This window comes from Tamandua tetradactyla, chromosome 22, assembly GCF_023851605.1.
Source record: "Tamandua tetradactyla isolate mTamTet1 chromosome 22, mTamTet1.pri, whole genome shotgun sequence".
Classification (NCBI taxonomy): Eukaryota; Metazoa; Chordata; class Mammalia; order Pilosa; family Myrmecophagidae; genus Tamandua; species Tamandua tetradactyla.
This window is the reverse complement of record NC_135348.1, coordinates 7,003,396-7,020,853: the sequence shown is the minus strand read 5'-3', so window position 1 is coordinate 7,020,853 and position 17,458 is coordinate 7,003,396. Positions and strand designations below refer to the sequence as shown.

Sequence of the window (17,458 nt, the reverse complement as noted above, 5' to 3'; positions counted from 1 at the left end):
AAAACTTTCCCCCTAAGATCAGGAACAAGACAAGGATGTCCACTATCACCACTATTATTCAACATTGTGTTGGAGGTTCTAGCCAGAGCAATTAGACAAGAAGGAGAAATACAAGGCATCAAAATTGAAAAGGAAGAAGTAAAACTATCACTGTTTGCAGACGATATGATACTATACGTCGAAAACCCGGAAAAATCCACAACAAAACTACTAGAGCTAATAAATGAGTACAGCAAAGTAGCAGGTTACAAGAGCAACATTCAAAAATCTGTAGCATTTCTATACACTAGCAATGAACAAGCGGAGGGGGAAATCAAGAAACGAATCCCATTTACAATTGCAACTAAAAGAATAAAATACCTAGGAATAAATTTAACTAAAGAGACAAAAACCTATATAAAGAAAACTACAAAAAACTGCTAAAAGAAATCACAGAAGACCTAAATAGATGGAAGGGCATACCGTGTTCATAGATTGGAAGGCTAAATATAGTTAAGATGTCAATCCTACCTAAATTGATTTACAGATTCAATGCAATACCAATCAAAATCCCAACAACTTATTTTTCAGAAATAGAAAAACCAATAAGCAAATTTATCTGGAAGGTCAGGGTGCCCCGAATTGCTAAAAACATCTTGAGGAAAAAAAACGAAGCTGGAGGTCTTGTACTGCCTGACTTTAAGGCATATTATGAAGCCACAGTGGTCAAAACACCATGGTATTGGCATAAAGATAGATATATCGACCAATGGAATCGAATAGAGTGCTCAGATATAGACCCTCTCATCTATGGACATTTGATCTTTGATAAGGCAGTCAAGCCAACTCACCTGGGACAGAACAGTCTCATCAATAAATGGTGCCTAGAAAACTGAATATCCATATGCAAAAGAATGAAAGAGGACCCGTATCTCACACCCTACACAGAAGTTAACTCAAAATGGATCAAAGATCTAAACATTAGGTCTAAGACCATAAAACAGTTAGAGGAAAATGTAGGGAGCTACCTTATGAATCTTACAGTTGGAGGCAGTTTTATGGACCTTAAACCTAAAGCAAGAGCACTGAAGAAGGAAATAAATAAATGGGAACTCCTCAAAATTAAACACTTTTGTGCATCAAAGAACTTCATCAAGAAAGTAGAAAGACAGCCTACACAATGGGAATCAATATTTGGAAACGACATATCAGATAAAGGTCTAGTGTCTAGAATTTATAATGAGATTGTTCAACTCAACAACAAAAAGACAGCCAACCCAATTACAAAATGGGAAAAAGACTTGAATAGACACCTCTCAGAGGAGGAAATACAAATGGCCAAAAGGCACATGAAGAGATGCTCAATGTCCCTGGCCATTAGAGAAATGCAAATCAAAACCACAATGAGATATCATCTCACACCCACCAGAATGGCCATTATCAACCAAACAGAAAATGACAAGTGCTGGAGAGGATGCGGTGAAAGAGGCACACTTATCCACTGTTGGTGGGAATGTCAAATGGTGCAACCACTGTGGAAGGCAGTTTGGCGGTTCCTCAAAAAGCTGAATATAGAATTGCCATACGACCCAGCAATATCATTGCTGGGAATCTACTCAGAGGAATTAAGGGCAAAAACTCAAACGGACATTTGCACACCAATGTTTATAGCAGCGTTATTTACAATTGCAAAGAGATGGAAACAGCCAAAATGTCCCTCAACAGACGAGTGGCTAAACAAACTGTGGTATATACATATGATGGAATATTATGCAGCTTTAAGGCAGGATAAACTTATGAAGCATGTAATAACATGGATGGACCTAGAGAACATTATGCTGAGTGAGTCTAGTCAAAAACTAAAAGACAAATACTGTATGGTCCCAATGATGTGAATCGACACTCGAGAATAAACTTGGAATATGTCATTGGTAACAGAGTTCAGCAGGAGTTAGAAACAGGGTAAGATAATGGATAATTGGAGCTGATGGGATACAGACTGTGCAATAGGACTAGATACAAAAACTCAAAAATGGACAGCACAATAATACCTAATTGTAAAGTAATCATGTTAAAACACTGAATAAAGCTGCATCCGAGCTATAAAAAAAAAAAAAAAACTGAACCATGGGGGAACATTCTCCAGGATAGATCATATGCTGGGGCACAAAACAGGTCTTTATATTTAAAAGCATTGAAATTATTCAAAGCACTTTTCTAATCAAAATGAGATGAAGCTGGATCTCAATAACCACCAAAGAACAAGAACATTTGCAAATATATGGAGATTAAATTACACACTCTTAAACAACCAGGAGGTCAAAGAAGAAATTGTTAGAGAAATCAGTAGGCTATCTGGAGATGAATGAAGATGTGAATACAACTTATCAAAACTTGTCAGATGCGGCTAAGGCTGTGCTGAGAGGGAAGTTTATTGCCCTAAATGTCTATATTGGAAAACAAGAAAGAGCAAAAATCGAGGATTTAACAACACACCTGGAGGAATTTGAAGAAGAACAGCAAACTAATCCCAAGCAAATAGAAAAAGAGAAGTAACAAAGATTAAAGCAGAGATAAATGAATGGGCGAACAAAAGACCAATAGAAAGAACGAATAAAACCAAAAGTTGGTTCTTTCAGAAAATCAATAAAATTGATGGGCCACACTAGCAAGACTGGCAAAATAAGAGAAATAATGCAAATAAACAAAATCAGAAATGAGAAGAGGTGTGTTACTACAGACCCTGAAGAAATAAAAGAAACCATGAAAGGATACTATGAACAACTACACTCCAACAAACTAGACAACTTTAGATGAAATGGACAAATTCCTGGAGGCACACAAACAAGCTACACAGACTCAGGAAGAAATAGAAGATCTCAACAAACCAATCACAAGTAAAGAGATTCAATCAGTCATCAAAAATCTTCCTACAAAGAAAAGCCCAGGGCCCAGATGGCCTCACAGAGGAATTTTATCAAACATGCTAAAAGAACTAACATCAATCCTGCTCAAAGTTTTCCAGAGAATTGAGGAAAAAGGAACTCTACCTAAATCTTTTTATGAAGCTAATATCATTTTAATTCCAAAACCAGGTAAAGATGTTATAAGAAAGGAAAACTACAGGCCAATCTCCCTAATGAACATAGATGCAAAATTCTCAACAAAATATTAGCAAATCGAATCCAACAACACATTAAAAGAATTATACACCATGACCAAGTGGGGTTTATACCAGGAATGCAAGGATTGTTCAATGCAAAAAAATCAATTAATATAATGCAGCACATTAATAAATCAAATGGGAAAAATCACATGATCATCTCTATTGATGGTGAAAAAGCATTTGACAAAATTCAGCATCCTTTTCTGATAAAAACACACCAAAAGATAGGAATCAAAGGTAACTACCTCAATATGGTAAAGGGAATATATGAAAAACCGATAGCCAGCATCATACTCAATGGAGAGAGACTGAAATCTTTCCCCCTAAGATCAGGAACAAGATAAGGATGCCCACTGTCACCACTGTTATTTGACATTGTGCTAGAAGTTCCAGCTAGAGCAATCAGGCAGGGCAAAGAAATAAAAGGCATCCAAGTTGGAAAGGAAGAAGTAAAGCTCTCATTATTTGCAGTTGATATGATACTATACTTGGAAAATCCTGAGAAATCTATAACAAAATTACTTGATCTAATAAACAAATTCAACAAGGTAGTGGGATGTAAAATTAATATACAAAAATCAGTAACATTTCTGTACACAAGCAATGGCCTAGCTAAGGAGTCAATTAAGGAAAAAATTCCATTCAACATTGCCACTAAGGGTGGGCCACAGTGGCTCAGTGGCAGAGTTCTCGCCTGCCATGCCAGAGCCCTGGGTTCGATTTCCAGTGCCTGCCCAAGTATTGATATAAGTGAAAATAGCACCTAAAATAATCAAGTACTTAGGAATGAACTTAACTAGGGATGTAAAGGACTTGTACACAGAAAACTATATAACATTGCTAAAAGAAATCAAAGGCGATCTAAACAGGTAGAAAGCATTCCCTGTTCCTCATGGATAGGAAGGCTAAATATAGTTAATATGTCAATACTCCCCAAATTGATCTACGGATCCAACACAGTACCAATCAAAATTCCAACAGCCTCCTTTGAAGATCTGGAAAAGCTAATTACCAAATTCAATTATTTTGACTTTGGCAAAAGTTGAAGAGGCAGCCAACTCAATGGGAGGAAATATTTGGAAATCACATATTAGACAAAGGTTTGATTTCCTTTATATACAGAGAAATCATATAACTCAATAACAAAAGAACAAGTAGCCCAATTATAAAATGGGCTAAAGATATGAATAGGCATTTTTCTGAAGGGCAAATACAGGTGGCTCAAAAGCACATGAAGAGATGTTCATTTTCACTGACCATAAGGAAAATACAGATCAAGACTTCAATGAGATATCACCTCACACCTATAAGAATGGCTGCTATTAACAAACAGGAAACTATAAATATTGGAGAGGATGTGGGGAAACTGGGACACTTACGTACTGCTGGTGGGAATGCATGATGGTGCAGCCACTATGGAAGAACTATTTGGTGGTTCCTTAGGAAACTAAATATCAAGTTGCCCTATGACCCAGCAATAGCACTACTTGGTATATACACAGAAGAACTGAAAGCAATGACACAAACAGTCATTTGAACACCAGTGTTCATAGCAGCATTATTCACAATCGCCAAAAGATGGAAACAAACCAAATGCCTATCAGTGGATGAGTGAATCAACAGAATGTGGTGTATACAGTCGTTAGAATAAAATGACTTCCTGAAACACATGACAAGATGGATGAGCCTTGAGGACTCAATGCTGAGTGAAATTAGCCTGGCATAGACGAATAGATACTGTATGATTCCACTTTTATGACCAGCATAAAGGTATAATGAGAGGCTTATAATACAGAATATAGGGGACTTAGAGATACATAGAAGCTAGAGGTGGATGAACCGTTAGCAAAGGAGGTTGAACTCTAGTGTAAGGGAATAAATAGAAATGAAGGTGAGTCTCTAGTGGGTCTAGAAGTAATATTACCATATTGAATAGGAAGGAAATTGAAAGTGGTTGTATAGACCTCCGTGTCCCACTTATTAACACTAAAAATACAAATTCATTTTTGTAAGAATTACTTCAAAGATTCGATTCTTGTACAAAGAGTATTTATTTAAGTCCAGGGTACAAGGGGAAAACTGCTATTGCACTACCACAGCAACAACAGAGGTAAATAATGGGGGGGAGGGTCAAGAGTTAAGAGGAAGTTTAGATTTCCTGTTTAGCGAGGGTGTGTTTACTGGTTTTCTTTCTTTTGGGAACTATGACATTATCTAAACTTGAGAATGTTGATGGACCGTAGACTTTGGGCCCTCTACATGATGCCTGATGAATGCAAGTGGCTGGAGGATGCAGTGATGGAGAAGTAGATTGTCAAATGATGGTGTACACTTATGATTGAAGGTTGTCCTGCTACAAAAAGAAACAAAGTTGTGAGGCATGCAACAAAGTTAGTGAACATGTGGGACATTTGGTGAGACAAAATAAGTAGAAACAAAAGAACAAGAATGGTATGGTCACCTTTAGAAATGCTTATAAGGAAACAGGGGCCTAGAGTGTAAGCTTTCAGGGCAGACACATTAAGTTTGCAGTGGTGGTTATTAATTCTGGATTTTGAGAGGCTGTTTTAGATATATAACCTGATATTTAGAGATAAGAATGAAGCTGATGAGGTTGAGGGTAAAGTAATTCAGAACATAGGGGTAAGAAAGACAGTGACTGTACTTTAGAGCCACACATATTCTTTGAGACCAATGGAAGGAAGGTTTATTTTTTGTCTGGAACTGAAATTTTCTGTAGTGTATAATCTAATTCAACCTATCTGTATAGCTCATTTGAAAACTGAGACACAGGAAGCATAGAATAAGAAAGAGGTCCTTCAGTCCTGTACAGATTATCATAATGCCCGGATACATCCTAGAGTATATTAAGCAGATAATCAAAAAGTACTGGCAAAGTCCCCTGAGGGGTGGGGAAAAGAATATGGAACTATTATACCTTACCATCAGGGAATCCCCTGATACTGTGTCAAACTTTAGGGACACCCAAATCAATAGGCCATGCCTTTGATCGTGAGGCTTACTCTTGTGACGCTTACGTAGGTAGCGGAGAAGCTTAGACTACCTATAAGCATGCCTAAGAGTTGCTTTTGAAAGACCTCTTTTCTTACTCAGATGTGGCCTCCCTCTCTTTAAGCCCAACTCTGTAAGTGAAATCATTGTCTGCCCCCCCCCCCCCACATGGGACATGACATCCAGGAGTGAAAGTCTCCCTGGCGACGTGGGAGAGGACTCCCAAGGATGAATCCAGACCTGGCACCATGGGATCAACAATTCCATATTGCCTAAAAGGGGGAAAAGAAGTATAATTAATAAGGTATCAGTGGTAGAGAGAGTCAGATAGAGTCGAGAGTCTACTCTGGAGGTTGCTCTTACACAAGCTTCAGTTAGACCTTGCTACCTATCATAATCTGCTAACCCCCAACCAGGACCATTCCAGCTAATCCTAAAGAACACCTACAGCAATATATGGGATTCCACAAGGATTCCAGGAACTAGAGTAATGTTCCAGAAACCTACAACCTCCAGATGGGTCCCTAGACCAGATAGGTCCTGAAGCCTAAAAGGCCCAGCCTCTCCAGAGCATCAGCTACTTACATTTCCCTACCCCATAGTAGTGGCAGACACTTAAATGAAAAATTTAAAATTCCCATAACCCAAACACCTCTAAAGAGAGGGTTGGATAGATGAAAGGTGATGGTGGAGTTATAAAGAGAAGGTAGGATTTAACAAATGAATTTGAATACTGAATCATTAAATTGGTATCTCTTTTAGTCTCCCGTATTTTAGAGTAGCTAGAAGTAAAAACCTAAGATTGTGGAATTGTAACCCATACCAAACTCTGAAATATGTTCTATAGGTGTGGTGCTGTGCTTTGAAATTTATAGCTTTTTTGTTTATATGTTATTTTTCACAAAAATAAAGAAGGAAAAAAAGTTGATTGTGATGATAGAAAAATATTTAAGCCTTCTGGCCTCCTGTATTCTGGAGCAGCTGGAAGGGAAAATGTGAGAGGATGGTATGGTGCCCATGACAAACTCGGGTCTGTCCTGTGACTACTTATTGAAGAGTGCTTTGAAAACTATTGCTCTTTTATTTCTTTGCTTTGTATATGTTACACTATACAATAAAAAAAGTTATTTGGCACAGTCATAAAAAAAATAGTTGGAATAAATCAGCTAAAATAAAATAGAATTTTTATTTGGCTAAAATAGGACTCAACGTACCTCTCAAATTCCAAAACCTTCTAAGCGGTAAAAATAAAATAAAATTGCTTATGTAATGTCAAAAAACAAAAACAAAAAAACTGAACCTTGGGCTTGCAAGGGTAGTTCAGTGGTAAAATTCTCACCTGCCATGAGGGAGACCTGGGTTTGATTCCTGGTCCATGCGTTCCCCCTCATAGAAACAAAAAAACACAAGACAAACAAAAATTCAGCAGTGGTGCTGCAATAACGGCATGCTCATATGAACAAAATGATGAAATGTGACCCCCCTGTACAGCATGCAAAAAAAAAAAGTTGAACCAAAGCAAACCAAGCTGAGCTAACTTCCTTGAACTGCCTTCAATTTATGGTGTCTGTAACTTGGTATTTGGCATTTCTTTGTGTCACATTGATTAGAAAAAAAAAAAAAAAAAAAAATGAGTAACATTTTTCATAAACAGGAATATTCCTTTGCTAACAAAGTAGGATAGATCACCAGAGTGTATAAATCTAATAGATTAATATAGAGGTCTGATAAATTCTTCCAAGAAATATAGAAGTATCGTGCTCTCCTATCTGTGGCCTCCTCTTTCCATATGTCCTAGGAATTGTCCTGTTAACCATCCAAAAGTGTGAATTCGTAGCTACCTTAATCTCTTTATTGGTTTTTTTTTTCTTTTTGCTTTACATCGGCAGGTACCAGGAATTGAACCCGGGTCTCTGGCATGGCAGGCGAGAACTCTGCCACTGAGCCACCATGGCCTTCCCAAATCCCTTTATCTTTGAGTGGTCCCTGTGACAGTTTCAGAGTTTATTTTGAACCCCAGATACTTCTATTTTATACTTACTATTTTTTAGATTGTTTTTGATTGATGCTAGAAAAGGTGTTTTTTTTTTTCTTCTTTTTTAAATTGCCCCAGTCTTCTAATATAATAAATAATAGAATGGAAGCTATCTCAAAACCAGTGATCCCATTATTGAATCCTTGAGAGTCTTGAAGTTCTGCGATACCATTGATTTAAGTATTTATTTATTTTAGTTTTTCTACTGAACCTAAAGAACTGTGTATATATGCTATTAAGTCTTATCTCTCCCCTTTATTCTGTTGTATTATAATTGTTAAATGCAAATCACTACTCACATAATCACAAATTTATTTCACGACTCACTAGTGAGGTAGAAATGTGTCAGAAGCAAGAAAAAATGTCTATGCAGGGTACCTTTGAAATCATTATAACAAATATTAATGAAGGTATTTTATATTTCTGTCCATTTCATGTTGTCTGATCATATATATGGTGATTATTTAAGTTCCGTTATCTTCTAGGCATATAGTGTATAGAATTCAAAATATTTCTGACAAATAATTTTTCTGGTCTTATAATTTTCTTTGCTTATCCAAGGAAATTTAGCTGGTTCTAGGGGAGGATAAAAAGTAAATACATGGTCTGTAAAACTGTGTAAAACATAATGGCAGGAGTGGGTGAAGGGTGAAAGAAAACATAAAGTGGAAAAAGAAGAACTAACCCTGATGTGCCATCAGAAGACCACAACTTATTCCTTCGACTATAGGTTTCAAATCAAAAGGTCAGCATATTTATAAAACAATGATTCCTACTTCCTGTATGTCAAAGGCATGTTCTTCTTTTGTGGTGAAACTCAGAATTGCCTAACTGCTGTCCCCAGGAATAAATATATTTTATGACATAGCACAAACACATCCACTCATTCCAGAAACAAAAGTTTCTCTAACTTTGATATTTCATCTCCTTTTTGTTTTTAATGCTGCTTGCAGCAGTAAATTGATTTCCTTACCCAGCAGTCTGGACAACCTGAGGGACACTGTCGGGTTGGACGGAGCCTCTGAATACCGCAGAGCCCTGGTGTTCTCATTCCCAAACCTACAGGGGTTTTGAAGTTTAATGAAAACACTCATGCCACAGGGATGATGTAGAGTCTGATCAGAACAGGACATTACCTAGACCAGAGAAAAGCACCTAGTCTGTCTTTCTGTAAGTTTAATGTTTTTCTTAGAATGTGTTTTTCAATTGTATCTTGTTTTGGCAACTAACAAACTATATCTAAAATTCAAAACCATTCACTAAACCTTAGCAGATAAAATGAATGTATATAGGAACAGTTTGATTATGTAAGGACTAGAAAAATGTATTCATATTTTTATTTAGCCGAGGGGTTGAATGATGGCAATACAATAATAATGAAAATCATGGCAGTATTTATTCTGACCTAAGGATTTTATAGTCTTTATTGCATTTAATCTTCACAGCTGTCCCATGAAGGGTAGTAGGTATTTTATTTTTTACAAAGGAGGAAAACATGCCTTAAGAAAATTAACCAACTTGTCCAAAGCAAAATGACTATGTGAAACAATATGCGAATGTTGTCTGACATACAACCCAGGCTCTTTACCACTTCGCCTGTTGTCCAGCAAACTCTTTAGGGGCACAGAGTCCTGAATCATATCATTGCTACCTCCTTATTGTACCGCACTGAGCTTCAGTTTTCTTTTCTGTGAACTGAAAAGAAAACATGTACCTCTTGAAGGCCATTGTGAGGAGTAAGGAAAGAACTCAGTAAGCAGTTGGTAAAGCTACCTAATAATAGAGAAAATTAAAAATAGGCAACCATAGAACCTGAAGCCAGAACTATCCCGAAGTGATCTTTGGAGCACAAACATTTTTTTAATTTTGATGAAGTTTAATTTACCTGTTTTTTCCTTTTTTTTGCTAATGTTTTTGATTTCGTATCTAAGAATCCATTGCCAAGTCCATGGTCAGGAAGATTTACTCCTATGTCTTCTAAGAATTTTATAGTCTTAGCTCTTACATTTAGGTCTTTGATCCATTTTGCATTAATTTTTATATGTGGTGTGAATTAGGGGTCCAGATTCATTCTTTTGCATGCGACTACTGAATTGTCACAGTACCATTTGAAAAGACTATTCTTTCCTCATTGAGTCATCTTAGAACCCTTGAGAAAGCCATAGATGAGTTTATTTTCTGGACTCTAAATTAGGCAACTTTGAACACCTTATATGCTATTGTCATCTCTTCATTACCCCTTCCAGTGGTCCGTATTGTTCCTTCTGAGAATTTTTAGTTGCTTTCAGAAAGATCTTGGTGTCAAATCAGAGCAGCATAAGCAGTTGTATAGATTCTGATTCATCATTTCATTCAATTAGTGTTTATTGACTATATAGTGATTCAGTAATGGTCCATAGAAAATGAATCACGATACAGCACAGAGAAAGAGGACCCAACACAGTTTATAAACTGCTAGTCTTACCAGTTTTTAATTTTCCCCAATCCAGAGCCAGAGTGGCTTGAGTCCATGCAACTTTGGAATTAACTTTATAAGCTAAATTCTTATATTCTAGGCTGCTGCTTTGACCTGAATGAAAATGTATATAATGAAGTAAAATACTCTTTCTACTAAAACCAAATGTTTTAAAATTTAGAATTTCTTCCTAGAAGGTTATAATTTAAAGTCCTTTTCTCCATTTTTCTGATATATAAATTTTGTTAAACTGAAGAGTTAATAAGCATTTTTATAGAAAATTTAGATGATACCGATAAACAATAGGAAGAAAATATCTGTCACCTGTCATTCCACTTCCCAAAGACAAAAATAATGGCTTGGTATCTTTCTAAAATTATTTTTGTGTGTATTTATTCATATTATATATATATTTAAATTTGTGTTTCAAATTTAACATTGCTATTCTTTCCATATTGTTTTATACTCTCTTAAAATTTCTTAATTGACTTGACTAATTTATTTAGCAAATAACCTATTGTTATTAATAATCTTTTTTCTTTTAAATGTGCTGAGATTAACAACATTATAGCTAATGCTTTGCCTGTAACTTTATTTATTTTTATTTCCTTAGGGAATGTAAAATATTACGGTTTTGAGCCCTGTTGGCAAGTTGTCCTCCAGAATAGTTGAATTAATTCGGATCCTGTAGTTTTGCTGAAATGAGTGATTTTCCTCATCTCATAGCCAGTATAGCTATTATTTAAAATCAAATCAACTACAGTTTCTCATATATTTTTGAGATTGAACTTCTGTATCTTTCTTTGGAAATATCCCTTTGTCCCTTTCCTCCTGGAATGTTTTTCTTTGTATAAAATTATATATATAATTTCATGTGATATTATATGTACTTTTTCCTCTTAACATGTCAGCTGTAAATGTCCTTTTGGATTTTCCTCTAATAATTCCATGGTTCCAGTTATTTTAAAATAATATTTTATTCTTTATGAAATTGATTTCATCTCAATTTCCCCCAAATTGTTAACCAGTTCAAATCCTATTTATTGACTGAATTCATCCTTTTGCATTGAATTGAAATGTAAAAATTTTATCAGCTAGTTAATTCTAACATGTACCTATGTCTATTTTTCTGTCTCAAAATTCTGTTACAGTGCTACAAAAGCATGGAAAACCAAACAGCTTATACTTTGTTCCTAATACTAAAGTCAGTAGCAGAGCTGAGCCTGAGCCATGTCTCCCACATTGGCTCACAGAACTGTGCATGTATATGTATGTATAATATATACTCTACTGTCTCCTTTCTACATTTCTCACGCCTTTTACACAAAAGGTAGTATACTATATACCCTGTTCTGTACTTTGCTTATAAAACAACAGTAAAAACAAACTTTGCCTTGGAGATTTATTCATATTCATGCATATATATATCCTCCCCCCCTTTTATTACAGCTATCTTAGTATTACACTCTGTGGATGTACCTTAAATTGTTTCCAATTACAATGGGAAACCTGGTATGTCAATTTGTTCATGTTCAGATTTACCTATAGAACAGATGTTTCTGGAAGTATTATTGCTGGGTGGAAGAGTAAATACATCAGCTATTTTGTTGCAAATGTTGTCAGATTCTGTTTTTACCAGTCTGAGAGATAAGAAATGGTATTTTAGTTTTCATCTGCGTTTATCTTATGTTGTAAACTTGTTAATTAAATGATTTCTGTATATTTGTCTAATCCATAGAAGAGATCCCTTGGTTTCCAAATTTTGGAATATCTGAAATGAAGGTAGTTATTTCTGCCCCAAAGACACTAGAATGTGCCTACTGACTTTTTGGAGAATTCTAAGAGCTTAGAACTCTATTTTCTTACAATTTCAGCCCTTGATAAGCATGAATATGATCACAGCTCATTTTCAGCAGAAATTCTCCATTTGAACTTTAGTTAATTCTTTTGGTGTTATTAGAATTTGACTTAAAATGCATATTATTCCTTCTAAATCAATAAGAAAATGTCACAGTTCTCACAGTGACAGAATTCTTTGGGTACCTACAAGAAATCCAACTTGTCCTAAAGATGCATAATGTATTTTTCAATAAGCAGAATTGTAGGACATTTAGGAACAAAGAGACCCAAAGCATTCTTTTTTATTGAATACCTGTTTTGGTTTTTTTTAAATTTATTTATTAATTTAAAAAAAATAAACCAAATAAAACACCAACATATATAATCAGTAATTCACAATATCATCACTTAGTTGTATATCATCATTTCTTAGAACATTTGTATCAATTCAGAAAAAAATAAAAAGACAATAGAAAAAGAAATAAAACGAAAACAGAAAAAAAAAACGATTATGCCTACCAAACCCCTTACCCCTTGCTTTCATTGATCACTAGCATTTCAAACTAAATTTATTTTAGCATTTGTTCCCCCTATTATTTATTTTTATTCCATATGTTCTACTCGTTTGTTGACAAGGTAGATAAAAGGAGCATCAGACACAAGGTTTTCACAATCACACAGTCACATTGTGAAAGCTATATCATTATTCAATCATCCTCAAGAAACATGGCTACTGGAACACAGCTCTACGTTTTCAGGCAGTTCCCTCCAGCCTCTCCACTATATCTTGAATAACAAGGTGATATCTACTTAATGCATAAGAATAACCTCCAGTATAACCTCTGGACTCTGTTTGGAATCTCTCAGCCATTGCCACTTTGTCTCATTTCACTCTTCACCCTTTTGGTCGAGAAGGTTTTCTCAATCCTTTGATGCTGTCTCAGCTCATTCTAGGGTTTTTCTCAATCCCTTGATGGTGAGTCTCGGCTCATTCTAGGATTTCTGTCCCACGTTACCAGGAAGGTCCACACCACTGCGAGTCATGTCCCACGTAGACAGGGGGAGGGTGGTGAGATTGCTTGTTGGGTTGGCTGGAGAGAGAGGCCACATCTGAGCAACCAAAGAGGCTCTCTTGGGGGTGACTCTTAGGCCCAAATTTTAAATAGACTTGACCACAACTTAATTTGTGGGATTAAGTTTCATGTGAACAAACCCCAAGACTGAGGGCTCAGCCTATAGCTTTGGTTGTCCACACTGCTTGTGAGAATATCAATGAATACCTGTTTTTAATAAAAACTGTAGTTTTGACAATTGATGTCTTTTGCTTTCCAGAACAACTCTTGGAATTTATGCACCAGTTGCCTGCTTTTGCCAATATGACAATGTCAGTGAGACGAGAACTCTGTGCTGTGATGGTATTTGCAGTGGTGGAAAGAGCAGGGACCATAGTGTTAAACGATGGAGAAGAGGTTAGTAAACATTTCTACCACTTAAAAAGTTTCTGTTTGAAACCTGTCAATACAGCAGATAAACAAAAACCCAATTCTCATTTCTTCCTTTAAAAAAAAGTATCAATAGGTATTGAATAAATCAAGAATTATGATGTACTTGTTATGCCAAGGTATTCTAAATGTGCAAGGTTTCCATTATTAACAGCATTTCAAATGATATTGTTAACAGATTTTTTTATCTATGAACTTTTGAGTTCTTCATGACATATGTTTGTAAATATAATTCCTTTTATTAGAACAAAGAAGTGCTCTTGTTGAAGCAGTGGTGATCATTTTATCTCATTCATATGTATTTGAGGGAACAGAAGAACATTTTTCCTTGTGTCATTTTAGAAAAGAAAACCCAAAGTCAAAAGGGCAGAATGACATGTACTTGTGCTTAGCATATGAATATATAAGATATGGGACCAAGTTTTATTATTCTAATTTTGTGAATTTGGTAAACAGTTAACTAACTGTACTTGAGTAGTTTGTTCCATCTTTAAACTGAAAGATCTGCTAAATCATTTTTAGTGTTGATTCTGGTGCGATAGTTATATGATCATCATGTTTTTTTTCTGCTTTGTCTTCTTTTTTTCTGGATTAGCTGGACTCCTGGTCAGTGATTCTGAATGGTTCAGTGGAAGTGACTTATCCAGATGGGAAAGCAGAGATATTATGTATGGGAAACAGTTTTGGTGTCTCTCCTACTATGGACAAAGAATACATGAAAGGCATAATGAGAACAAAAGTGGATGACTGCCAGGTATAGAATATAATTAAAAATTAATATTTTGCTCTTAACATAGAGCACTTAAATGCATTGTGGTAAGATTTTTCTGCCTACAAATAGATCATCTTTTATAGTTTTAAATAAGATTTTAAAGTAGAGCTATTACTTTTAGTGTTCTCAGTCCTCAGAAAATAAAAAGTAAATATCCCTCAAAGTTTTTGAAGTCCACAAAACTAAGGGCTCTGCAAATGAATATGGTTTATGAATTTTTCCATAAATAAAAATTAATAACCTATTTTCTCCAAAAACATGGAAGTAACAAAGTAACATGTACATTAAGAAAAGAAATTTTAAGTAGAATAATAAAGATGATATGGTAAGTAAACACTTTTTACTGAAGTACATACAACAAGATAAGGACTTGATTTTAGAGGAGTTATGGAAATTAACGTAATGCACATCAGTAGGAAGATTTGCTGGTAAAAGAGTGTAATTGCTAACAAAAAGAAAATTTCATGAGAGCAAAACAAAAATATTACCAGTATTGGAGCAAATATGAAATTTAACTGAATTGACTTGGAACCGTCTGTATTAGTGAGAAATAAATTTAAGATGCTTTTGTTATTAAGCATTTATAATTTTTGTCTTTCAAAAAATTTATCTTTGAAAGATGAGATATTTTCATGTAAGTAAGCCAAAATATTGAACTAGACTAAATGATGTTTAATGTTCATAGCTGCTGTCTGAAAAGTATCTGAATATAGCTTATTCTGAAAGGCTACAATTAAATTTTTGTAGTGCCTAATTAATGTAAAATGGAATCAGTTATTCACATTTTCATTTTAAATATTTTATTTACTAAGAGGAAAACAACCATGGCTATAAATAAAATCATCTTACCTAGAAAATTTAAATAATTTTGCTAAATAATTCCCATAGTGAATACCACACACAAAAAAATGACCATAAATTCATTGTTTTAAATATACAAAGTCAGTAGGCATTCTAAATATTTTCAACTCTCAATCATTTGGTAAAATAGAAGAAAATAAAAGGGTAGATAAAGCCCAAAGTATTTGGTCTGTGAATATGCATTTTAAAAGGATTATGTCTGATACTTTAGCTCTGCAATTGTATTCCAAGGGAAAAAGAAAAAAGCCAAACTGAGTCAAAACAATGTAAAAATTGTTAAAGGTTTCTCCATGGTATCTTTTGTCAGTTCCTCACTGAACTCTTCTGCATGTACAAATAGCAGGCATTTTTGAAGAGGATTCTCTGTCCTTATAAAGACCAAGTAAAAGTTTGTGTTGGTTTTTTTGTTTTTCCCTGACAATTCAGATATTACAGTACACCTTTTAATTGGTCACACCTCTTCTGTTAGAAGTTTCATTATGGGACCAAAATAATATGAGGCCTAGAAGTGTTTCAGAATAACTGACAAAAATACTATGATGTAATTCTGAGAACTTAAGTAATGTAAGTTCTCATTAAATATTTATCTGATAATCTTGGAAAAGGAGGAGGAGAATAGGGTGATACTAGGGAAGAGAATCTGCTATTTACAGGATGAGAAAGTAGTGGGAAACCCAGAATGATAGAGTAGCAATACAGACTTCAGACACAAAAGGAAACTGATTAAGATACGTAGACTCCTGTAGCTCCTACTGTAAGTTTCGCAGGAATGCAAAGGTAAGGAATGAGGGGCCAACCAGCGTACGTCTCTTTCTTCCTGTCTACTCCGAGCTCCTGTAGAGGGAGCATGCTCAGTCAGGATTTCAGTGATCACACCGGTTCGTTCCACCTGCACATCTGCTGAAGCTGGAATTCCTTAGTTGTAGAGCAGGGACAGAGAATGAATTTAGATGTTTTAATGTAAGCGCTTGTTTGGGATAACATTTTAGTGTGTTTCTGTTAAGATGTCGTATCGATCAGAAAGTACAAATGACAGATCACCCTCTTGTCAGAAGTAAAGGAGACAATGAGAACCCTGTTTTCATTCACCCATGGAAACGATCTCCCTGGGTTCTAACATTCCGTTCAGCCCACTGGAGGGAATCCCCTGTGGGGTCAAATGAAGAAAACGGTGATATCGTTACCAAGAAGAACTTGTCTAGGTTTGGCCTTTGTTATTTTATGTTCTGGTTGGTTCCAGAAATAGATATTGTGATATGTCAAATATAATTGAGTTTGTGTTAAGCCTAAGGATAGAATAGTGAATGGATAAAATTTAGCATTTATTTGGATCCCAGCATATGCTCCAGTTATATATTTTTTTCTGGCTACCATCTTTGTGGCTGCTCTTGCTGTTTTCTCTCTGCAGCGTCTATGTCTTATTCTCCTGTTTGGTTTGAAGGACAAAGTTCAGGGCCAGGTATAGACATCCTGTGGTACCAGGCAGCTGGTGATGGTTTTCCATTCCCCATATATACCTCTTTGTTTTCTTTTCCCCTTCCCCTGTCCCTCCATTCCTTTCCTCATCCTCCATCCTCCCTCTCCCTTTTTCCTTCTCCACTGCCTATGTCTTAGGCCTGCCAGTGACAGCCCAGGCATTGCTTAGGCCTGTCCTACACCCTTCAAGGGGGAATGAACACGGATATCTATGTGAGCAATTAGGTATGAATTTCCCCTACAAACTGCAAAGTACCAGGTTAAAATAAAACCAACCTTTTAAGGTACATGTATGTTAGAGTTACCTTTTCCTGGAACCATGGGAGCTAATGATACTTGAATTTAAGAAGTAGTTTTAGAG

General features: G+C 35.5%; 1 protein-coding gene across 17 annotated transcripts in view; it reads left to right on the top strand.

Annotated features, from left to right (window-relative positions):
• Positions 1–17,458, top strand: part of RAPGEF2 (Rap guanine nucleotide exchange factor 2) — a 309,303-nt gene that overhangs the window by 256,831 nt on the left and 35,014 nt on the right. For all 17 annotated transcript variants that reach the window (XM_077139648.1, XM_077139652.1, XM_077139641.1 and 14 more), the window contains 2 exons: positions 13,819–13,955; positions 14,584–14,742. In XM_077139648.1, coding sequence (XP_076995763.1) covers positions 13,819–13,955; positions 14,584–14,742 — 296 coding nt within the window. The remainder of the gene's footprint in view (positions 1–13,818; positions 13,956–14,583; positions 14,743–17,458) is intronic.